Source organism: Kogia breviceps, chromosome 19 (assembly GCF_026419965.1).
Source record: "Kogia breviceps isolate mKogBre1 chromosome 19, mKogBre1 haplotype 1, whole genome shotgun sequence".
NCBI lineage: Eukaryota > Metazoa > Chordata > Mammalia > Artiodactyla > Physeteridae > Kogia > Kogia breviceps.
The window spans coordinates 41,456,627-41,481,438 of NC_081328.1; the positions used below are offsets into that span (position 1 = coordinate 41,456,627).

A 24,812-nucleotide genomic window follows, 5' to 3' on the forward strand; every position below is an offset into this window, starting at 1 on the left:
CGATTCTTGAGTGGATCCTGGATCAGGAATAAAAAGCTATGAAGGATATTTTGAGGGACAATTAGGAAAGTTTGAATAAGGAGTGTGTACTAGATAATATTGTGTCAATGTTAAATCTCTCAGATGTGATGACAGCCTTGTGATTCTTTTGGAGAATGTTCTGGTTCTTAGGAGATTGGTGATAAATCATTTGTGTCTTGGTGTCCGCAGTGTTCTCACAAATGGATCAACAAAATATACATGTATTTCCCTCTCTCTCTCTCCCCCACCCCCCATCTACATAGGTGTATATATATATATATATATATATATATATATATATATATATATATATGCTCCATGTGAACACCTCCATCACTGCTCAGAACCAGCCTGTCTCCGGGCCCAGGAACACAGGGTAGAAGGAACACGTCAGAACAGGCACGCAGGTGGAATTGCAGGTGCCCTCATTGTTGGACTGCGGATCTGCTTCTGCCTGCCTCCCTGGGGACCCCGTGTGGATCCCAGTAGGCTGAAGAGCCAGGGCAGGGCAGGGAAAAGGTTTCTCCAAAAAGGTTTCACCTTTGCTCCAAAAAGAGGCCTCCTCCCCCATCAGACCCCCAGGAGCAGCAGCTGGTTGGGGACATGCACTTGAATTTCCCAAAGCATGCTGGGAGGGCAGTGGCCAGGGAGGGACTCTGAGGCTGACAAGTAAATGACCAGAACCATTGCACGGCCATGTGTCTCATTTCTCCTACGGAACCGTAAGTCCCTGAAGGCTCCTGCTCTGCCTTAACTTGCCCCAACCCCAACCTGCATGGCTGGCCATAGGATGCGGGCACTAAAAATACTTGTCATCTCCAGGAGCGGACACAGGCTCTGGCCTGGTCCAACCTGGTATATAACCTTGGATGGGTCACCTCCTTCTTCTGGGCCTCAGCTTCCCCAGAATCCATAGAATGGGATGACCCAGCCCCGTGCTACATACATCTGAGGGGAGGCAAGAACTCATACGTTGGAGGCCAGCAGCTCTGTGTTCTAAGCCTGAGACCATTGCTTGCTAGTGGCATTCGGGAGCCTTCACACCTCATAGCCTCCGTTTCCTTGACCCTGAGATGGGCGTGGTCGTGTCCAATACGCAAGGTTATTGCAATAAAGCGAGACAAAATAGGTACAAATAGCTGACACGTGGTTTATTGGTTTATTGTCTCTCTCTCTCCCGCTAGAGTGGCAGCCCCACGAGGCAGGGGCCTGGTCTCCTTCACTGCTGCACCCCAGCACCCGGGGTGGCGGCTGGCCCTCAGTAGGAGCTCCCTAAACCATCGCTGACTGAATGGACGAACAGAACAGGTGCTCGATATACGATAGCGCTGGTTGTGATTCTAAGATGTGCTGAGACAAAAGCGTTTGAAGTTCATGGTTGTTGAGAAAGGAAATTCTGGGAAGCAAGAAATAATCTTCAGGGCTGGCATGGGTGTCTCTGTCTCTCTGTCAGCCAGTGGAGGACACCAGGGAAACTGGGCTTATCTGGACCAGGGGCAGACACGATGTGCCCACCACCACCAGGCAGCAGCATGCACGAGTGAGGTGGGAGGCACCCGGCAAACTGGGGAGCCCCCGTGCATCCTGTCTGATAGGGGTCCCTCTCTCTAGCTGGCCGTGGCCAAGGTGGGAATGCAGGACCAATTTGCCAGTGCAGCTGATTTTACAAGAGAAGCCAGAAAGCCAATTGAAAACAAATCATTTTTAAAAGAAAAACACAGATGAGAGCAAACAAAGCCCATCTGTGGGCTGGGAGGGGCCCTGTGTTGTAACCCAACCCTCTCAGGCGGTGTAGGCAGGAGGGAGGGGCCGGTGGTGGGGCCCCTGGAGTGGCCGCTACGGGATCCTCAACTCTCCAGGCCTCTCAGGCAGTCCCAGCGCCTGAGACACAGGAAATGCTGACACGCTGCCGAGATCCAAAAGGCAGGGTCGCACACAGCCAGGAAAGCAGCCGGATCCCTGGGTTCTTGGACTCAGGGTGGATCCAGACTCGGGGCTCCCAGGCTCTGGGTAAGTCAGCTCCCATAATCTGGCCCACGTTAAAGTTCAGTAAATATTCACCGAAAGAACCTCTTCGGTGTGACTTTGAACACAGCCCTCCATCTCTGGGCCGCATCTGTAAAATGGGCACAGTTATGTAGCCGCACCTACCTCACAGGGATAATGGGGAAATCAAGTGAGATTAAAGGGACAAAAGTGTTTCCAAAGATCAAAAGTGCTTTACAAATGCAAAGTGTGGTCGTCCTTGTCATCATCATTACCATGAGCAAGGCAGGTTTTGCCAGAGCAGAGGAAGGGGCCTGGGACCCAGAAGAGCAGAGAATTTACAACGACTTTACAAGGAGGATCCGGATGAAACCCATCAGAGCTCTTGTGCAGAGGGGATGCTGCTCACTAGCTCTGGGACGGACCCGGTCAAGGGGCACGGAGCCCACAAGACATTCTCCCCGGCCACCTGGTGTCCAGCCGGGTGGGCGCCCCAGTCAGGGCAGCTGCATCTCCCCAGATAGACGGCTTCCAGCAGAATACACAAGCCCCAGAGCAGCTGCCCATAAAATATAGAAACTATATAAATAACATAAATATTTTCTCATATATCTTAGCTATATAAATTATTCTCTTTTGCCCTAAAAACTATATATGCGAGGTAGACAAAAAAAAAAAAAAAAATACCCTGTGAGTGTTTCCCTTAAAGCTGTAGAAGGAGAGGTCAGTGGTTACTGGTCCCAGGGGCCCCAGCCGGGCTGAGGTGGACCTTTGGGGGCAATTGGAAGAGAAAGGAGTGGGAACAAAGAAGTAGAAGAGGGGAGAGGGCTGCACAGGGAAGACCTCACAGGCCGAGGGGCCCTCAGAGCCTGACCCGTGCCCTTGGCCTGGTCAGTGTTAGTGGCCGACTGTGGCCACAGTCCCTCAGAGGCTACCCTTTATCTTCCTGCCACCCTGGCACTGCCAGCCAGGCACGCAGATGGCAGGTTGGTGGACTGGGAGCCCTCTTCCTGCTGCCTTATGCTTAGGGCTGAGCCAGGGTGGAGGCAGAGTTGGGGGCTCAGAGGAGGAGGATGGAGAGGGCTGGCAGAGAGAAAGTCTCCTTGCTGTTGGGAAGCGGAAGAAACTAGGGAAACAGCCCTCTGTCCTTTTTCTCTTCCTGCCAAGATGTGGGCCAGCTGCTTGGGTCAGCAAAGTCACTCTCGGGAGGGGCCTCAGGTCAATCTGGCTTCTCATCAGAGCCTCTGCAGCCAAAGATCCTTCCAGCATCCCTCCGGAGGCTGCCTGATCCACCGAAGACGGGGCAGCTTCTCCTCACCCTTAGAGATCACAGGGAGCCCCGGGGGCTTCTTCCTGGGGTTTGCACAGACGGTTTCTCAGCATTCGGCTGATTCTGAAGAGTTTCCTGTCTCAGCAAAGGGTCAGCAACTCTGGGTTCCGGGAGAGAGGAAGCTGACAGAGGGCGCGGCAGGGCCAGCAAAGCAGCCAAGGGCATCCCAAAGGAGGTCACTTCCTCCCAGCTGGCATCGGGCTCTGCTCTGGGAAAGCACACAGCTTCCAGCAAAGTGAGCCCTGTAAGGTCTTGATCCTGAACCAGAGAGGTGTGTGTCACTGAATGAGAGCCCTCAGCCTGGCAGGTCCAAGGGCTGTGCATGCATGTGTGTAGGGGGGGGTGCCTGTGTGCACCCGTGTGTATGTACCAGCTTCTCTCTCCTCCCTCTCAGGGCCTCAGCAATGGAAAGGTCCACGGGATCAGAGGGAATTAGCAGTCATTTCTCTTCCTCAGGTAAGAGCCAAAATGGGGGACCATTAGTAAATGAAGGGGTCCCTCAAGGAGCCAGGCTTAGCAAAAACTTTCCCACGCCTATAACGCTAGCCCTGGTAAAAATCTTAATTAGATGAGTAGCTGTGAGTGTACAAACGTAACCAAATCAGAACTCGTAAACCAAGTCTTGTGTATCACGAATGCCAGCTACACTGGGGCCTCACAGCATAAGTGGACCCCGGTCACACTTACCGCTGGCCTGACCCATCCCAGGCAGACTCCAGCCTTTGCTTCTCACTGACCCTGCCTCCCTGAGCCTTCTTGGCCCTGAAGCTCACCTCCCAACATCTTGCTGGCTTTAGACCACTAATCCCAGGAATCGAGATGGCAGGATGTACCCCCCTCCTCTCCAAAACCTCAGTCCTGCCCTCCTGTTGGCCTCCCTTATTTCCCTCCACATCCTTCCACTCTGCCCTCCCGCTCCAAGTCCTCAACAAGGCTGGGGACCCTTGGGTTCAGGGGTGGGGCTCCCACCTTTCGAGTTGAGGGAGGGGCGGCTGATGGGACCCAGTGGGGAGAGGAGCACACACGCACTGGCACGCACGTGGGTGAGCGCACGCACGCTGCGTCACCTGCCCAGGGTGGCTGGCTGGACAGCTGGGAGGCCTCAAGGTGGCCCGGTGCCATGCGAGGTCCTGGCAGAGGCCAGCTGGCACACTGGGCAGTGGGCCTAATGCTTACAGGTGTACACAAGCTCCTCCTGCACGCACTGCTGGCACTCCACGTAGCAACACCACTGCACCTGGCAGTGGCAGGAGAAGGCCACCAGGCGGCTCTGGGTGTCATAGCCCCGCCCGCAGCATAGGCTGCTGCAGCTGGCCTCCCGGGAGCACACCCTGCCCGCTGTGCCGGGCGAGTACTTGCTGGGCCGGCAGAAACTGGGTGAGTCCTCCATGTAGACCAGGTCCCCAGGCCGTGGGGCCGGGCCCTTGGTGGAGCTGCCTGCTCTGGCCGGTGCCCACAGCTCCAGGCGGCCCAAGGCCTCGTTGGTGGCACTGGACACCTTGACGGCGGAGTCGTGGCGCAGCTTCAACACCTGGCCTGTCTCGCGGAATGGGGAGAGCTGCTTCCAGCAGGTGCGCACGGCGCAGGAGCCCGACACGCCGTGGCACTTACACGTGGTCCTGAGGCCACTCTTCACGGCCTGCGAGGAGAGGCAGAAGGGAGGCGTGGTCAGAGACCCAGGCCCACAGACCCTAGAGCACCAACTCTGGCCGGGGAGCCGCAAGAGGATGGGAAAGAGCCAGGGGAAGGTCCACATGGGGGGCAGGTAAGACTCTAGCTGGCCCACGTGGCACCTTAGTGAAAACTAGCAATAGGCGCCCCTTGCTCCGGGCAGAGACGGTCCTCACATCTTGGTGAGAGCGGTGTGGGCCGGACCTTAGCCCCAGCTCCTCCCCTGGCCCGAAGTCCTTATGGAGCAGACAGCTTGCACAACCGAACACAGCAGCCCTGGTTTACACAAACTCAGTGATAAGGAAACAGAACACAACTCAATTTCTTAAAGCAATGGAGCCCTAGCCTCTCCCAGCTTTCCCAATAGACCTAGATACTTTTTACCCTCCAGGCCTCCCACGATCGTGTGACCTCAGCCAAGTTCCTTCCCCTCTCTGGGCCTCCTCTGTCTTCCCATCTGTAAAATGGAGAAGGGACAGGGGTTGTACCAGATCAGTTTTCAAACTACATTGGCTCCTAGGACCTCCAGGAAGGCCAGCGCTTGGAATGGAGACCCTTCTCCAAACGCGTTTCTGCCTCACCCAGGCCCCATCCTGAGCCAGGCTCCCACCGGCTGCCCAGCTGACAGTAATGCCCAGGATCCTTCCCTACTTCCTGGTACCTGGTAATGGTCCGGAATGGATGCCCAAGGAATGTTGGTTGCAAGGATGAGGTTCATCCTGGGCCGGCTCTGTGTGTGTGATAGGGGGCAGGGCAGATAATGGCCTCCTAGAGACCTTGCTCCCCGGCCCTGCACTCTGGCCGGGAAGGGCTTGGGTCACCAGGGAACGCGCTCACCTTGATGCCCACGTGGGTGTTGTGGGCGTCCACCCGGGCCCGCAGGTCTTTGCTTCCTCTCTTGGGCCCCAGGAAGTTGTTCAGGAACTTGGTGCTGTACTTGAGGTTGTCGCCGCACACGCCCCACTGCCAGGCCTGCCGGCTCTCCAGGCCTGGAGAGTCATCACAGGTGCAGCGCTCCATGCGCCCGGCGCTGCAGGCCCGGGCCAGAGTGTGCGTGAGGGCAGCCGAAGACACCGCGTACAGGAAGGCCGTCTCCTTGAAACCTGGGCCGGGCCCCGGGGAGATCGGGAGGGAGGAGGAGAGCGGGCTCAGGGGCTGTCTGCTGCCCTCTGAGGACAGAGTGGGTGGTGGGGCCACAGTGGCAAGCAGGATGAAGGGCCTGTGAACCTGAGGGCACAGCTCAGGGCAGCCTCCCTGTCACCTGCCCCTTAAACTCAGGATGCAAGTTGCTGTTTAAACGGAACTTCCACTTCCCGAGGGAGTGTGTGCCCAGGTTCTAAGGGCAGCAGGACAGGGGCTGCTCCTTCTACTAAACAGGTGAGAACACAGATGCGGAGAAAAGTGACCTGGGCATCTGGCGAGTGGTGAAGCTGGGGTAAACCACTGATCTTGACTCCAAGCTGATGTGTGAGCAAGTTGGACCAACCCGTTTCTGAGCCCCTGATCCTCTGAAATGTGCTTCCTGTGCTTCCTGATGCCTCTCAATGTCACCCTCTGCTACCTACTGGGGAGTAGATCCAATGACTTGTGTGACCTCGGGTCTCCTGTCTGACTGGCCCCAAACCAACCATCCACCCACTTACTTCCAGGACAATCACAATGCTTGCAGTACGGGGTGCAGCCCAGAGCTGGCCTCCCCTGTGAGCTCGCTACCTTCTACCTGCTCTCTGATATACCTGGGGTGCTTGTGACACTGAGGTGGGGGGGGCATCAGCTCTGCTCAGACCCTCCCAGCCACGGGGGACAGTTGCCTAAAAGGGGGTGGGCTGCTCTGATCCGCCATCGCTCCCTTTTTTTGTCAAGAGCCCATTGATGCTTGGTGATAGTCACAGGATGACCTTTTTCCCCACTTGGGCCGAATGCTTTCTGAGGGAAGATGGGGTCTTGTTCGGCTCCGTATCTCCAGCATCCAGCACAGTGCCTGGCTCACTGAGAGCCTCACCGGATGCTTAGTGAAATGATAGCCAAGTGGAGACATGGGGTGGGCAGGGAGGGAGGGAGGTAGCGTGGGAATGGAAGGGAGGGAGGGAAGGATGGACTGATGCTTGTGATCAACAAAGAAACAGGTGAGCGAATGAACAAATGAAGTCTGTTGTTGGCCTGTGTCATGTCACTTGGCCAACTATTAACTGCCATCCGTCCTTATCTGCTCTCATACCTTTGTGAGTGTGTGTGTGTGTGTGTGTGTGTGTGTGTGTGTGTGTAGGAGGCTGAGGGAAGGGACTGGGGGACGTGTGTGTGTGTGTGTGTGTGTGTGTAGGAGGCTGAGGGAAGGGACTGGAGGACCACCCAGCTCATCTGTGGGCTCTTCCAGGAATGGGTTGTGCTCCTCCTTTCCTCTCTTGTGTCCTCCTTGCTCCCCTGCCCCCACCAAACAGGGCAAAGCTAGGCCTCATTAACTCCAGGACCCTTCTTACTCAGGACTGTGCTGGGTTTGTAAGGGCAACGTGGTCTTGGGAACGTTGGAGTGGGAAAGGCAGCCCCCTCCTCCCCAGCCCTCCTCCTCCCAGCCCTCCTCCCTACCTCTCTTGAGCAGCCCCGTCCTCCCCTCTAGGCTGCAGTTCCAGCGCTCATGCCGGAACTGAAACTGGCACTCGAGCAGGCTGAGGTGTGCGGCATCCTGCAGGGTCTCAGCCAGGCCTGGCTCCCGCCGGCAGAGCTGCTTCTGCCGGCGGGACAGCTTCAGGAGGTCACACTGCTTCAGGTGGGCCCCACCCTGTGCTGGGGCAGGGGCGGTGCCCAGACCCGGGAAGGGTGTCAGGACCTCCCGCCCGGTCAGGCTAGAGGGGGCAAGAGAGAAGGGAGACCAGTGACCCTTGGGTCGTGACAGGGGAGGAGGAAGGATGACAGTCCCTAAGAATGTGGGGCAGGTGAGTGGAAGGGCCTTCCTGGGGGCTTCATTATTTGCCCTTTTGGGAGGGAGGCTGGCCCCATGGGGTCATGCCCCCATTTTACAGAGTAGGAAACCAAGCTGCTTATAACAAGAGCTAGTGCAAGATCTCAAACTCAAGTTTTCCAGAAGCCAAAGTCTCTGCTCTTCTTACCCACCTTATTTCCCAAACTTGCCCAACCAGAAAAATCATCTGAGGTGCTTATGAAAAATACAGATGCCCAGGATCTATACTTAGCAATTCTGCTTCTCTTGGTCTGGAATAGGACCTGGGAATCTGTATATTTTCCACATTCCCTGGGCAGCTTTGAGGATCAGGGCAGTTTGGGAAATATTGCACATAGCATTGGCTGCTGCCTGGCTTGCATGTTCCTAAGAGGGGCAGGCAGAGGGGTGTTGACATTAAGAAGACGTCCAGGGCTTCCCTGGTGGCGCAGTGGTTGAGAATCCGCCTGCCGATGCAGGGGATATGGGTTCGTGCCCCGGTCCGGGAAGATCCCACATGCCGCGGAGCGGCTGGGCCCGTGAGCCATGGCCACTGAGCCTGCGCATCCGGAGCCTGTGCTCCGCAACGGTAGAGGCCACAACAGTGAGAGACCCGCGTACCACACATACAAAAAAAAGACGTCCAGGCAATTTCCCTGGTACCCCTCTCTCCCTTACATTAGGTTGCTGCCCAAGTAATGCCACGCCAACCTAACTTGTTTCCATAATCCCCAGAGAGATCTTTAACCATCTGGCCACTCCATGCCTGTTACAAAAAGATACTTAGGGAATACCTGAATGGATGCAAAGGTGGAAGGATGGAGAGATGAAGGAAAGAAGGAAGGATGGGTGGATGGACTGACAGGTGGATGAAGATGAAGGAGGTATATTTTCATCAGGCCGCCAGCTCCAGACTCTTTGCTCTACTATATCTGAAGTGTATGGATGCTGAAGTCAGGCTGCCATGTTCCAGTGGCCCGTCACGTCCTAGTTATGTAACCTAGAAGCACTGATTTTCTCCTCTGGAAAGTGGAAAGTGTGATCCTCGCTACCTCCTGGGGCTGCTGGGAGGATTATTTGAAAAGTTACTAACCACAGGGCCTGGGACTTGCTGTTTCACCTTCCTGCTAGCTGGAGCTTCTCAAAACTCCTTGTTCTTGCAAGACGCTTTACTCTCTAACCTGGGCAGAGTCTTCCCTTTGTACAGATAAGGAAACAAAGGTTTTACAAAGAGGCAGTAACTAACTTGAGTCTTACAGCAGATCAGCAGCAAAGTAGGAACTACAGTGATTTTTTTTTTTTTTTTTTTTGGCTGTGCCCCGCGACATCTTAGTTCCCCAACCAGGGATTGAACCCATGCCCTCTGCAGTGGAAGCTCGGAGTCTTAACCACTGGACTGCCAGGGAAGTCCCAAGGTGGGGACTACAAATCGAGCTCACCTTCCCTCCACCCAGAAGCGGTCCATGAGATGTTTCTCCCAGTTCAAAATATATGCTATCCTGTACCCTGGTGGCCCTCGGAGTGGGTGAAATATACATCATTCTGGCACCCAGGCTGGAGGAAGCAGCCCCTTTCTGGAATTTGCTGGCCTTGTGGCCATGGTAAAAGATCAAAGGTGGAACCAGGCGATGGCTCTTAAAGCTCCTGCTTGAATGTGGCACTTGTCACTTGTGTGGCCAGGTCTGGGCTGCACCCCATAGTGCTCAAGTGCCACCAGCCAAGGCAAGCCCTGTGGCCAAGCCCTGAGTGGTCAGAGAGGCCCACATCCCACAGAGCCAAGGGCACGGCTCTCCTGTTTGGAGCCACCTGCCCCAGCCAGGACATCTGGCTGGATGCCACACCTTCCCCATCTACCCCAGGGAGGGTATGGGTCCTGGCCAGGTCCCAGGTGCCCCCAGAAAGTGCCCGTAGATCCCAAATCCATCAGGTGCAGCCAACCCAGTGTGGAGCAAATCTCGGAAACCCCCCGAGCAGAGACAGATGCTATCGGGCTCCTCCTGGCCCAGCCTGGCCCTGGGCTCCCCTCCCAGACAGGGTGAGGGCAGGGACCCGTTAATCATTAATCTGGGGGAAAATGGGTAAATTTCCAGTCCACCAGGTCTACACCCAAACCCCTCCCTGCAGTCTGGCAGGAAACCCTTAGAGCTTGACCCTTGGCAGGTCCAGAGCAGAACCCAATGTCAACTCCAGCCCAGGAGACCCCACCTTGACTGGCTTCCGGTGTGGAGGGCAGCTTGGGGGCTGCAGGAGCAAAGGGCGCAGCAGCCATCTAGCCCGTCAAATGTCTTCCTCCCCACACCAGGGGCTGGTGTGAGGGGCAACTTCTGTTCACACAGTTCTTGTGTTTCAGAAGTTGGGACCTCCCTTGTAGTAGTGATTAACAGATGAGAGAATGAGCAGGGAATGATGGGAACTTTGGCCAACAGGACTGCAGATCCTTCAAGGCCTGTGTCAAATTCCATTATAAGAACAATAGCTATTATTTTTATATCATTATAGCTATATTATATAACATATAATTTATATTCTATTATATAATATTATCTACCACAGGTTTTTTTTTTGGCCATGCCACGTGGCTTGTGGGGTCTTAATCCCCTGACCAGAGATTGACCCCAGGCCCAGCAGTGAAAGTGCCGAGTCTTAACCACTGGACCACCAGGGGATTCCCTTATCTACCACATTTTGAGTGCTTATTACTAAGCCCTTTAAATTACTCTTTCAGACACCTGTTGGGTTGGCTGCCTACCTGTTCCTTCTATCTACATGATTACCCTGTCAGCCATTTTATACCATATGATCTTGCTGCTCTGGCCTGCTGATTGGACCACTGAGGATCACATGACCCAGGCTGGGCCAATCAGTTCTTTCTCTGGGAATTTGGAATTTGACTTAAGAGAGGATACATTTGCTTTCTCTCTTTCTTTGACTTAAGAGAGCATACAGTTGTTTTCTCTTTCTTTGGGCTTGTAACTCAAGAGATAGAAAGCTGGTCCAAAGAGAGAGAAAAAGAATGAACCAAACCCATAGGGAGGAACAGAGGTGAAAATGGGAGGGAGAATTTGGGGAGCTTTTCAGCCCCTGGCCCCAGAGTCTCCCTGTGGTCATCTCTGTTCTTACTTGAGACACTCCTATCTGTAGAACAATGTCAAGGCTGAGAGTTAGTTTGTCTAATTAAGGATGCCGTCCCTGATCAACACCTTCTGACAGCTGTGGAGTACCAGCACACCCTATGCTGCACTTGTGAGCCAGGCTCGGCAAACACTTTTTCCCCCATCAACAGGCCACTGTTTTTTTAATTTCGTGTAATAGACCCTGTGATTGATGGCCCCAGGAGTCCAGTATAAAGTCGGTTAATTTTATTAGCAGTAATGACACTTAGTAGCGATTAATGGTCAGGAAAGGCAGCCAACCGCACAGGAGCTTCAGGCCATACTGGGCCCTGGTCTGCCCAGGGCTGCTCTCAAAAAAGGCCCCTTCACACTGCCTCAGGGACCCCCATAGGACTTAGGAAGACAACTGAGAGACATACCAGGACCCAGTTTCCCTTTTACTTGTTTTCTATGTTGCAGTTTGGGACCATTTTTTCTTTGAAGAAATAGTGCCAGGACATCAAACTTAGAAAATACCTCAACTGATTTCCTTAAACAGTGCTAGTAAATGCTCTGACACATGCCCTATGGATGCCATGGCATTTGCTAGAGACGGTTTCTTCTTGGACCTCAGAAGAATTCTAGGTGTTGCAGGTTCCAATCTGTTCCGGGGTCCATGGGCATGGTCAGTTCCCATTGAAGAAATCATTCTATCTGGCACTCCAAGCCTGAGAACCCCACCCACCAAGCCCTTCTGCAAAAATCTCCACAGGTTAGTTGCAGCTTGAGGGTAAGATGTACAACCAGAGAAGATCGAGTGAGCTTTGTTGAGTCTAAGGAATCCAGACAAAATCTGGGGTTTTAATGAAGACACCTCCCCATGGTCAGCTCGGATGCTATCAGTCAAGCAAGCGAGCAGTGTTCTGGACTGAAGAGCAGAGGACAAATAATCTGCAAACTTGCTGATTACCCTTCTGGGCTGAGGGATAAGAGCGCCTTCAGGCCCCTGCCTGACTCAAGTGCCCCTGAGCCACCTGGGACCAACCCTTCCCCATCGGTTGCACCTGCTTTGGCCCAGCTGATCTATCTCTCCCATTCCTGTTTCCTGTCAGGCTCTCCCGGGTTGACTTCCAGCCTCTTTTGTCGCATTAGGAAAGCAACCACCCCACGTGACCGGCTCTGTTCTCCTCCCTTCTTTGCCCCCAGCCTGTGCCCCTCTGTCCTTTGCACCCTCAGCCCATGGCCCAGGTCGATAACACTGGAAGCCCCCACCCTCACACAATGAGATGCCTTTGGCTTTGACCCCAGAGCCTCCCCAGCCACTTCCCAGGCCACCTCATCTCCCTCCAAAGTGGGAAAAGTCAAGGGTGCCCCTCCAGACTTCATCTCACATCCCACCCCCCCCAGACCCCCTCTGTCCATGTCTGGTCTTTCCCGCCCATGCCTTCTTTCACCCTATGCAAGGCTCACCCCATTCACGGTTTTGGCTAAAGCTGCCCCATCTGGGATGACCTTGAAGGAAACAAAAGTAGGTTCTCCCAGGCTTTGGGGAAGCCTCCCAGGAGACTGCTTTGGTCAACAGGACCCCAGGGACCAATGAACCCCTGAGAAGAACTAGAGTTCACCCTGGAATGATCACCTGCCACTTGCTAGAGTGTGGGGACCAAAGGACCTCAGGCCCCCAAGGCTGTTCTGGCCTGGGTAGTCTGGTCCCAGGTCTTCCCTCACTCGCTGGTGACCCCAGAGATGTCCACTCACCCCCTGAGCTCATTCTATCTAACAAATACACCTTAACTAGTAGGAGAGCATGACTGGAGCCAGACTGCCTCAGTTCAAATCCCATCTCTGCCTCTTACTAGCTGTTCTACCTTGGGCAAGGCACTTCACCTCTCTGTGCCTGATCTGTGAAATGCAGATAATCACAAGACCTATTTCACATGGTTACTGTGAGGATTAAATGAATTAACATCTGTAGAGCTCTTAGAACAGTATCTGGCACACGGTAAGCTCCAGGTAAGTGTCATTCTTAAGCATCTACTACATGCCAGGTGCTGTGCTGGGTGCTGGGACACACACTCATAACCTCAAGGAGCTCACAGTCTGGAGGGAACTTGGCTGGATTCAGAGCACTGCAAACTCTCCCCAGACCCCAAGGGGCAGGGAAGGAGAAGGCTCTGAACCAGCCCAAGTCCCAGAGGAACAATAGCTGCTCAGGGACCCGGATCAGATCTCCTAACACCATCTGGGTAAGAACCTGACCTCAGCCAGTCCCCTCCTGCCTGTAGTGGGAGGCCCGGGGTGGAGAGGGGGCTGAAGGAAGCTCTTGGGAGCTCTCTGGAGAAGGCCCGGCAGGTGTAGAGCACTTCCCATCACCTGGGGGTGCCCAGGCTCTGTTCTCCCACCCCCACCCCCACCCCCATCCCTGTTTCTGCTCGAGAGGGTCTGATGGTTCCAGAGGAGACCGCCCCCGGGATGTGGGTGGGTGAGCAGGTGGGTGGCACAGGACAAGACTGGCGGTTCCCAGGACACCAGGTAATGCCAGCCTGTCTGGACACTTAGCTGGAGGGACCAGGAGCTGTTCCTGGCACCAGGGCTGGTGCCAACTGCAGGCAGCTACCTGGGAACCAGGAAAGCCTTGCCCTGCCTGGAGCATTGGCCTTGGCCCCGCAAAACCCTATTAGATGCTCTGATAACAGGCTTCCTCCGCTGCAGGGCCATTTGCATGGTAAGTGCACCTTTTGTGCTTTCATCTCAAATATCTCAGCCCACCTCTCCCGCCCTCACTAAATCCCTGTACACACACACACATACACACACACACACACACACACACACTCACACTGACACTTACACTCCCCACCCCCACCTGCCCTCTCCAGTCCCCACCTCTTCCCAGCAGGGGAGAGTTAGTGAGGACAGTGCCTGGCCCAGGAAAAGAAGGCACACGGCTCCGGGCAGTCCTTCTTCAGAGATGGGGACCCCCTCCACACCCCTGGCTCCTCTCCCCTCCTCCCGTCATCTGAGGGGCCCCGAGGTTTACACTGCTGAGAAGCACATTCCTCTCTCCATTCTTCAGACTCCTCTCTCCTTGACAAGACTCACCGTCACCTCACACCTCCTCTGTGAGGATGTCCTTAGTGAGTAGCCTTTAATGGCAAATTTGGCAGGTACCGTTTCCCACTTTTCCTCCAACTCCTCCTCCCCCATCCTTTCACGCACTCTTTTATTTAAATATCAACATTGAGCATCAGCTTCAGGCCACAGAAGACCAAAACAAACCAAACTGCTCACTATATCCCTGTCTGGGTCTCAGCCTTCCTCTCCTCCCCACCTCTTAGCCTCAGAACCCACCTTGAGGACTGAATCAGCACACCTCCCCGCCCCCCACCAGCCCACCCCTGGCTCAGAGAGAAAAGAGACTGGCCCAGCTGTGGGCTTTATCTCTCTGAGAACAGCTCCACTTCCTGTTTTGCAGCCACCCGACTGGGCTGAGGATGGCATCATCTTGGAGACGGGGGCTCAGGAGCTAAGTGGGCAGCGAGCAGGCCGCCCCAAAAGCTTGCTTTGCATCTCAACAATCTCGGGCATTTAGAGCCTGGCTGGTGCAACATCTGTGGAGGAAATGCTTCCCCCTTCCTCCTCCTGTCTCCCTGTCACTCCACTCAGGCTCAGGCTGAAGCTGAGGAGGAGAAGTCTTTGTCCCTGGCATGGATGGATCAGGTGGCACAGTGGCCATGGAGGGTACCAAAATCACTCCTGTGCAAAGGAATCCCTCCCCTTCACAAGTCTGGGATGGTAAGCATCTCCCCCACTTCCCTGGCTGGGTCCAAATGTACACCACTTGAATCATTATATTCTAGGGCTGGGGAAAACCTTCAGGATCACCCAGTCCAGATGTTTTGCCCTGATGGCTTCTGGGAGGTACCCCAGAGGCTTCTGCAGTGCAGGCAGGAAGGCAAGAGGTTTGCCAAGTATGCAAGTCTCTGCTTTGAGCCGTCGGGTGCCCTGCAAGTTCATGTAAGATTTCCGTCCAAGATGATCCACTGAGTTTAGTGGCAGGGCTGGGACTGCACCCCGGGTCTCCCGATTGCTTCCATCAAAATTGGCGGTCTCTGCTTTCAGTTTTAATGTAACACTTCAGGGAAGCAAAAGCAGCCTTCACCATAGTAAATGTCTAGGGTGATCGGAATGCAAGACTGGTAGGATTGAAGGGAAGGAAGACTGGTCAGGACTCCTCTGGCCCCCTGAGCAGCTGAAGGGAGAGAGGACCATGGTCTAAAACTCAGTTTCTTTTCAGCCAAGAGTCAGAAATAAAGCCTGGAGCAGTGGCCTGCCAATTCGTATTGAAGTGTGAGAGTCTGATATATAATGCCAGTACCTGAGAACATAACTTTGCTAGACAGAGGAAGCTCAAAGAAGAGAGTCTGGGATCAAGAAGAGAAGAGAGAAAGGGGAAGTCTGGGGTGAGGAAAGGAAGGGGAGGAGAGAAGGGGGGGTGCAAGGCTTAAGATAAGCTTCCCCAGCTTCTTGGGTTCACAGGCCCAGCCCTGACCCAGGGGAGGAGTCGTTTCGGGGACACAGCATGGGGACGGCAGGGAAAGGCAAGTAGTCGCTGAGGCTGTATCATCTTGGGGCAACCAACACCCACACCCGGCTCTGCCCCGACCATGGGATCCTGGCTCGTGGGCTGGCCAACTTTGGCCACGTTTTTTTAACCATGGTAAGTTGAACAGCTAACCAGCTTGGCAGGCTCTTGGGTGGTCACCATTATCCCTGTGGAGAGGCAGGCTCAGGCTGGGCTGTGGGCCCTGGAGGGCCTGGCCCCTGGTGAATGCCTTGTGTGTGATCACCCTGTGATGTGGACAATTCCATTGTTTACATAGGCTCTAGGAGGAGAGGTCCCATGCTGCAGATTCCATTTGTCCCCCTGCAGGTCCCAGGGATGGCTCATGCCCCTCCCCACCCCTCCCCTCAGCCCTAAGGATAGCAGGAACCTCCAGCCTGGTCAAGGAGCCACTCCCTGAACATGCCTAGTGAGGGCCCCGAGTGGTCAGGACAGCCCCAGGGTACGGATGGAATTATAAATGCCTTCCTTGGGAATACAGCAGGGTCCTCCAGAGCAGGGCCAGAACAGCTTCCCACCTCGGACTCTCCTGGATGCAGAGCCAGCCAGGGCTGTAGCAAAGGGCCCCTCCCCTCATGCCAGGCCAGGCTCCTCCTTGTCTTCCTGCCATGGCTAACTCAGTCCAACCTCCATGCCTTTCTTCATGCTGTAATTGCTGCCTGGGTTGCCTTTCCCAGTCTAAAAGCCCTCATGGATCCCCTAGACTCTTATAACCACAGCCTTTTTCAACACGTGACTCAAAAATGCAGGGAATGGGAAAGGTGATCCTGAGGCCCTGTCCAGCTCTAGTAGCCTAAGATGCTTGTCTGCCTCTTCCAGGAAGTCCTCCTTACTTGCCAGGCCCATCCCACTCTAACCATCCAGCTTCTTTGTCTTCTCCCAGTTTTTCGGATGTAGTACCATTAGTTCTGCACGGTTCACTTATTTTCTTCCTCCTCAGGGCCGTATAGACAGTCTCTCCAAGTAGGCTGTAACCCCCCTTGGCAGAGGTCCTGGTTTCTCATCCCCTGAGGCACCCCCAGCCCCAGCCCAGGCATCTGCTGACTGCCTACATCCCTCAGGTGTTAACGCCAGGCAGAGTATAGCTCCAGGCTCTCCCTCAGTCCCCTCCATCCCCAGGTCCAAACCACTGGCCTCCCTGCCGTCTCACTCCCAGGCTGCAGGGGTTACCTAATATCCCCCATCCTCACCACCAAACCGTCCCAAGCTCAAGCCTCGAAGTCTCTGGAAGGGCGTGGCTCTGGAGGGGTGTGGCTCTGGAGAAGCTTCCCTGTGGCCATGCCTGCCCCAGCCCTCAAACTGGGATCTGGACTGACCCAGATCTCCGGGCAGTCTGGCCTCGGTCAGTCAGACCCTGACTCCTCCGACCAGCTCAGCCCTATGGGGATGGGGAGAGCCAGGCTGCTTCCCTCTGAGCCCCAGTTTCTGGGGACAAGCTGTGCTTGTGCAGCCAGAGCCTCCCTTTGATACACAGTGAGAACTTCGCCCAGGTCTTTCTTTAAAACTCAATCAACCCAACCTCTCGTGATGACACGTGACAGGTTCACACAATTTTATCCACGATTCCGGACTCCAGAAATCTCCAACAACTACAATTTTGGGGTGCAGTTGTGGTGAACTCATGGCAGCAAGACTTGACCTGAACCAAAGTGAGAATATTTATGGTCTATGTTTATCCCAACATGTAGATGTTTTTCTGCAAAAGTAATTGTGTCTGATTACTGGGGGCTGCCCTGTACCTTGCTAGGGATATTACGTTATACGTGGTCTGCGTATTGTATTATCTTGCTAAAATTGGAAAACTCCTGAAATCTGAAACACATCTGGCCTCAAAGGGATTGTCACTATGGGGAAAGCAGACCTTCTCTGCTCTTGCCCTAAAACTAGTCTCTTTGGAATTTCCAAGACAGACTGAACATGGTGGTTCGATTTTCTCTGGGCTCGTTGAGACTCTTCATCCTCTCTTCGGTCTCTCCAGTGAGAGGGTCTGGGCTCGAGGTGTCTGCCCCACCCCCAGCTCATCTCTGCTGCCCCAGGATTCCCACGGAAGGCCAGGTGTGGTTGACTTCCGGAGTCTGATGAGGGCTCGTGCCTGCTCTCTGCTTTGCTTCCCATTCCTGTGCTGACAGAGGCCAGGTCATGGCCAAGCAGCATGTGCCTGAGAGGGCCATGCAGAAAGAGCAAACATCATGGGGCAGAGAGGCAGGTTCTGGGGGTGAGGAAGGCTCAGCAAAAGGGAGAGGGGACTGCCCACCCCGGCACTCACTGTGGACCAGGAAGCAATGCTAGGGACCGTGGGTGGAGTCAACCAACAACCGGGCCCCAAGACTTCCACTTAAAGGGCGCTATGCACGAATTGGAGACGTGAGCACATAAAAATTAGGTAACGAACCAAGAGTTGAAGACATGCAGTGCGAGAGATACCTACGACGTATGCCAGGTGAGAGATGTAGGCTACGGGGTGGAGGGCTCAGAGGGTCAGAGCTGCCCAGGGGAAGGCAGGCCTCAGCTGATAGTCAGCAGGCTCAGGAGGCAGGGATGAAGAGGTTGGCTCCGGGTTCTGACAGACTAGAATTCAAATCTAGGTGCTGCCCGCCACTGGCTCTGTGACTGTGGGCAAGGCACTTGGCCTCTCTGAGCTTCCCTCCACGCACCCCCCACTCACCTGTAAATGAGGATAATCCCACCAGCGTCTACCTCCTGGGATGTCACAATGGTTAAATGAGATTATGCACATAAAGGGCTGAGAATAGGAAGGATTCAGATTATATAATGACTGGGATAAAGATGAAGAGAGGAAGGAACAGATGTCAAAAAGATACTCCTTAACCTGGGATGCTCTAAGACTGGCCACTAGATTTCCTGGGCTCCATACATGTGAAGAGCATTTCCACACTTTTATATACATAAAACCCTCATAGTGACCCTATAAGGTAAGGATTAGCCCATTTTATAGATGGCAAAATGGAGGTCAGAGCAGTTAACTGACTTGCTCTGAGTCACAGTTGGTAAGTGGTTGGCTGGAGGATTTGAACTCGATCTGTGTGACTCCAAGTCCAACGCTCCTTATACTACAGCAGGGCATTAGTCTGGCTCCCATCCTGCTCAGGCTGATGGCAGGGTGAGGGTCTCCTTCACAGCACCTGGCCCACCTCCTCCTGAGCCCAACTTCTACCGAGCACACAAGCCTAAAGGCACCAGGACCTCTCTTCCTTAGGAGATTCCAGCCCAGGTGTCCCCCCGACCCCTTGCTTCTCTCTCTTCTGTTTCCTCCTCACTCAGCCTCAGAAACTCCACCACCATCCATTGAGGAGGCTGGTTTGACCCCAGCTCTAGAACCCAGCTCCTCACGGGTTACAGCAGAGCCCAGAGACAAGCTAGCCTAAATTCCTTCCCCCAATACAATGATTCTTATCAGTGATGTTTGGCTTGCAATCTACCACCCCAAAGCAGTAAAATTTCTTTTACCCTTTCTTCCCTGCAACCGTGTTTTTCTCAGGACCCAGTCAATTCCTAAAACTGTTTCTAAAAAAATCCAAATACATAAAACACTTAGGAATAATTTTTTAAATGTTTGCAGGACCTATACACTGAAAATTACAAAACACTGCTGAAAGAAATCTTAAAAGCCCCCAAAAGAGAGATGATGGCAGTTTATAAACCTGAAGGCTCAATATTGTTAGAATGCCAATCATCTATAAATTAATTTATAAATGCAATTCAATCCCATTCAAAATCCCAGCAGTCCTTCCTGCAGATATTGACAAGTTGATACTAAAATTTATGTGGAAATACAAAGGATCTAGAGTAGACAAAACAATTTTGAAAAAGGACAGAACTTATAGTACTTGGTTTCAAGACTTATCATACAGCTACAGTAATCAAGACTGTGGTATTGGCCTAAAAATACACTTATGGACTAGAACAGAGAGTCCAGAAATAAGCCCTCATATATTGGGTCAATTAATTTGCAACAAAGATGACGATGAAAAAAGGATCATCTTTTTGACAAATGGTGCTGGAACAAGTGGATATCTACATGGAAAACAAACTTCAACCCTTACCTCACACCATCCACACAAATTAACCCCAAAAGAATCATAGAGCCAAGTGTAAAAGCTAAAACTATGAAGTTTCTAGAAGAAAACATAGGAGGAAATCTTTGTAGCCGCTAATAGGCAGAGATTTCTTGGATGAGACACACAAAAAGCACAAACCATACAAGAAAAAGTTCAAAAGTTGTACTTCATCACAATTAAAATCTTCTGTTCTTCATAAGATAACAATAAGAAAATGAAAAGGCAAGCTACAGACAGGGAAAAAATATTGCCAATACTTTCTGACAAAGGACTTATATCCAACACATGTAAAGAACCCTTAAAACTCAATAAGACAAATAACCCAATGAAAAAGACATTCAAATGACCATATGATCCAAAGATCCAGTCCTAGGTATGTATTCAAGAGGAATAAAAACATATGTCCACAAAAAGGGATGTACATGAATGTTCATGGCAGCTTTATTTGGAATAGCCCCAAACTGGAAACGATCCAAATGTCCATCAACTGGTGAATGAATAAACAAATTGTGGTACATCCATACAGTGGAATACTACTCAGCAGGAAAAAAGGAATGTGCTACTGATACATGCAACAACATGGATGAATCTCAAAAACATTATTTTGAGCAAAAGAATTCATACACAAAAGGCTATATACCATATGATTCCATTTATATGAAATTCTACAGTGGGCAAAACTAAAGTGACAGAAAGTGGGGAAGTGGTGACGGGGGGCTGGTGGGAGAGTGTTGACTGCAAAGGAGCACAAGGGATCCTTTGGGATGATGGCACTGTTCCATATAGCAATGTGGTGGTGGTTACACAGGGTATACATTTGTTAAAACCCAAACCGTACACTTAGAATACATGCATTTTATTGCATGTAATGTTGATTTGGAAAAAAAAGTTAAGGCTGTGCTTTGCTTCTTCACAATGATGACATTCCCACAACCCAAGAAGATGATTAGAACCCTAGCAACCACCAAGAGTGAGCCTGTACTGAGCACTTAGTATGTGCCAGGCACTCTACCAGGCCCTTTCATTCATTGTCTGAATTAAGCCTCACACCAGCCTTTAGGATGGGTATTATCATCACCCAAATCTCAGACAGGTTAAGACATGTGCCTGGAGTCACACAGCTAGCAAGAGGCAAAACCAGGATTCAAACAAAGTTCTAGATGACTCAAAAGCCTGTGCTTTCATAAACGGATCTGTACCATCCTAGATAGGAAAGAAACCCAAACAGGGCAGAGGTCACACATTTAAAAAGCACCACCAAAGTCAACTACAATTTCAAAAGCTGCATCCACAGGAACTATTTCTAGATACAAAATTCACTGAGATGACTTAAAGACTGGACTGAATGACAAGGCCTAACATATACCCAGCTCATCACATCATACAGTGAGTGTCCATTTATAAAACACCACAGAACTTAATATTTGCAGAATTCCCAAGCCATTTGAGCCAAAACATGAGCTTTTGAGTAATCCTAGACTTCCAAGCCAGGACCAGCTGGTTAGAGAACATTAGGACCTCCAGATGCTAAAGACCTTGAAGGCAAGTGACTCGATCGTGGACAACACTGAGAGTGGTCCAGAGCCAGGACAGACCTGGTCCACCTTCCATCCCACTGTCATTGTGCCATCCTCTGGGAGCCCACCTTATACCCGAGCAGGGCTCAGTGCATCCCATCTCACTGCTGAGGACAGAGGAGAATTTTGTGACCTCACCCATCCCACTACAGCCAAGAATCTGACAGATTTAACCAAGTAGGGGAGGGGGCAACCCTCTACCTCCTCACCCTCTGCAGCTCCTTTGCAGCTGCAGCTCCCCTGGGTGACCACACAGTATCAGCCCTGGTGGCTAATACTCTCTGTAGAACAAAGAGTCCAGATTGGCGGCAGGACCTGGTTTCTATCCTGCCTCTCCCACTAGCTTGCTGTGCGACATAGCATGAGTCACTGAAACTTTCTGACCCTCAGTTTCCTTTTGGGAACTATTTACACCCATCCTGTATACCTCAAGAATGGGTCTGAGGATCAGATGGCAGAGGGGCTGAACAAGAAACTTATTTGTAAACTGCAATACTAGTTATGTTATTATAGGCATGACCAGAATTAGGTGCTAGGCTCAAGTAAAAGCACCAGAAGCAGTTGCTGGCTCACTGATTTGGGGATGATGGTTCCTTCATCTGAGAAATAGGAATAATAATACATGACCTGCTTGAAGCAGGAAGTTAAACCAGAGAAACTTTGGGGGTCACTTCCAACTCTAAAATCTGATTCTATGATTTTAAAAACCCCAAGAAGATTGGCCTCACCTGCTCTCCTGATGTCTGAATTTTCTTTTATAAGGATGCCAAAACACTTGATCTTATAATCAGAAATGAAACTTCAGATGCAAATGACCTAGAGAGGTGAGAAGCACATTGCCTCACGTTCTCACTACAGGGTTATAGATTCCTTCCAGAGAGCGAATTCAGATAGTACGATGGAAAACCTGGCCTAACTGGGTCATGACAGGGCTTCCTCAGTGAGAATTCAGGCTGCATCCTGTCTGTTCTCTGGGACCAAACATAGAACAGCACAAAGCCCCAGTTTTAGCTTATTCTCTGAACACTTTTCCTCCTCTCCAGACTGGGGTGGTGGTGGCTTGAGTGTATTTTGCCAGCTCTGTCCAGGGGGGCTCACGACTTGGAAGAGGTTCCCTCTCAGCCCCAACCCATGCCTGATCCACCATCTCCCTTTTCTTTTCCAAGACTTCCCCCTTGCTCACGGCCCTCAAATTCTAACCCTGTGCACTGCCAGACTCCTTTCCCTTCCAACCACACCAGCCTGGGTGGTTCCGGCTTCCTGGAGCCCCTCTCCTCCCATCTCATCTGGCCCTGGCCCCATCCTCAACCTCCAAACCCAAGCAAACACAAGGATTGTGAAAATGAGCTGATATCCAAGAGGATGCAGGCACCATTTGTCCACACCCCTCTCCTGTTCCCACTCTCCATTCCAGCTCAGAAACCCCTGCTGGGGCTGGAATATCAAGACACTGTATCTCCTTAACAATTGGTAACCTTAGTTGAGCAGGTACTATGTGCCAGACCCTGTTCTAAGTGCTTTACATGTACTAACTCACATGATCCTCATATGAAATAACCACCATTATCCTCATTTTACGGATAAGAAACTGAGGTACAGAAAGGTTAAGTGACTTGGCCAAGAGAACACAGCTAGCAAGCAGATGGATTGGGGATTGAGCCCAGAGTCTGTGCCCTATAACCATTTTATCCTGTCTGCTGAGGCAGGAGCAGTGCCTTTTCAAGACTGAAATCATTGGGAAACGAACATGAATGCACAGTACTCTTGAAGTGGATACAGAGGTTCAGTCATATCAAGTGTAGCCCCTTCTCTGTACAAAAGGGGACAATGAAGCCAGAGACTAAGTGATCTTCCCAGGTCACCAGCAAGCTGAGCCCTGAGCTAGGGTCTGGGCTGACGGCACCCGCTGTATATTTCAGGGGCGGCCACTGCCCACAGCCAAGGCATGTTTTAACCAGGGGTCATGACCTGGAAATTAGCCCACAGCCCTTATTCCAGCCTGTGCAGGACCTCTCAGACCCTTATTTGCCCCCTCCCTGTCAGGTCCTTAAGAGCAGTCTCTGGCAGGCCACTTGCTTGGTGGTTTATGTTTTTTGGTTTTTGTTTGTTTGTTTTTTGCCTTTGCTGGGGTCAGACTGTAAACCTCACCTTGATTTGGGGTGATGATCACAAAAAGTGCCATGATTTAAAGTAAGAGACTGTACATATTTAGAACAGGCTTTGGGTGGAGGTCAAGCAAGTCCCTTCACACCCACGACCCCATCTCCCACCCCAAGTCCCTGAAATTCAGGGTCAGAGAAGGAGGGACAATTGCCCTGTTACTTGCTCTCCAAACACTGCCCACTCCTACCCATTCTCTCCCCAGTTGTCACCCCCAACTCTGACCCTCCTTTTCCAATCGTGTATAGCGACTCCCCTCTTACTCTCTTCGTCATTCTCCTGAGAAGTCACTCGACGCCGGGTCTGAGATTTGGTTGGGTTTCCCCCACGGACGGTTCCCTCCCGCTCTCCAGCTGACACTCCCCACGGTCCGCAGGTTCCCCCTATCCCTCTTGGATCAACGCGATCCCCTCCCCCGGCCTCGGTAACAACCCACCCCACCCAGCCAGCTAGCCCTCCGGGTCTCCGCTCTGCGGGGCGAAGGCAGAGAGTCGGGAGGGAGCCCCAGGCAAGGACGGGTGGCTGGACAGAGCCCAGGATGGGGGAGGACAGGGCACCGAGTGAGGATCCGAGAGGGCATCCGAGCGCGGGAGGGACGCCTTGGACAGGCAGGGACAGGGAGCCCCGGGGAGGACGGCGACAAGGTCCGAAACGCCTGCAGAGTCCGGGAGCTTGGGTGGGGGTCTGAGACCCGGCCGAGGGGACGGGATGAGGTCTCGGACAGGACAGGGTGAGAAAAGCGGCGGTGAAGGGGACCAGAGCTCGGACGCCAGAAGGTGCGATCCGGGTCCGAGTCGGGGAAGCCAGAGAAGGAGCTCTGGGAGCGAACTCCGACCCCGAGATGGGGCTGGGTACCACCGGGGCTAAAGTCTGAGTTCGAGATCTCGCCGGGGCCAGGGCCAGCGGAAGGGAAAAGTTGGCCTTGCTGCAGCGGGAGGAGGGGAAGGCAGGCGGGCCGGGGCGCGGCGGGCACTGACCCGAAGTAGGCGGCGGCGGCGGCGGCGGGCAGGGCCAGCAGGCAGAGCGCGGCCAGGGCCAGCGCGGGCGGGGGGCGCATGATGCCGGCGGCGCGGCGCCCTGTCGCATCTCCTCGCGCCGCTCAGCGCTAGCAGCGCCGCCACCAGCCGCCCGCGGGGCTTTAAACCCGGGAGGGGCGGAGCGGGCGAGGAGACCCGAGCGGCGCTGGCGGCGCACCCCCGCAGGCGGCGAGCCCCCCGCCTCATTGGCCCCACCGGCTTGCCCCGCCCCTTCGCGGGTGGGGCCACCGCCCCGGGTCCGCCCCCGCCCCGCCCCCAGCGCCCGCGCCCACCCTCCTCAGGTGAGAGCTCACCTGACGT

General features: G+C 53.1%; 1 protein-coding gene across 1 annotated transcript; it reads right to left on the reverse strand.

Annotated features, from left to right (window-relative positions):
- Positions 1-3,581: 3,581 nt before the first annotated feature.
- WNT9B (Wnt family member 9B) lies at positions 3,582-24,532 on the reverse strand. Its single transcript, XM_059048988.2, has 4 exons — positions 24,033-24,532; positions 7,592-7,848; positions 5,846-6,111; positions 3,582-4,976 (listed from the first exon to the last, which is right to left on the reverse strand). Exons 1-4 carry the CDS (start codon positions 24,530-24,532, stop codon positions 4,503-4,505), a joined length of 1,497 nt encoding a protein of 498 aa, XP_058904971.1. The 3' UTR covers positions 3,582-4,502.
- Positions 24,533-24,812: the final 280 nt, after the last annotated feature.

What these genes read in the sequence shown, in the direction of transcription:
- WNT9B (XM_059048988.2), bottom strand. Translation starts at nt 24,532, where the DNA reads ATGCGCCCCCCGCCCGCGCTGGCCCTGGCCGCGCTCTGCCTGCTGGCC. An exon ending in GACGGGGCTGCTCAAGAGAG is followed by an intron (nt 6,112 to 7,591) that starts GTAGGGAGGAGG and finishes GGCCCGGCCCAG; the next exon opens with GTTTCAAGGAGACGGCCTTC. An exon ending in ACACCCACGTGGGCATCAAG is followed by an intron (nt 4,977 to 5,845) that starts GTGAGCGCGTTC and finishes CTCTCCTCGCAG; the next exon opens with GCCGTGAAGAGTGGCCTCAG.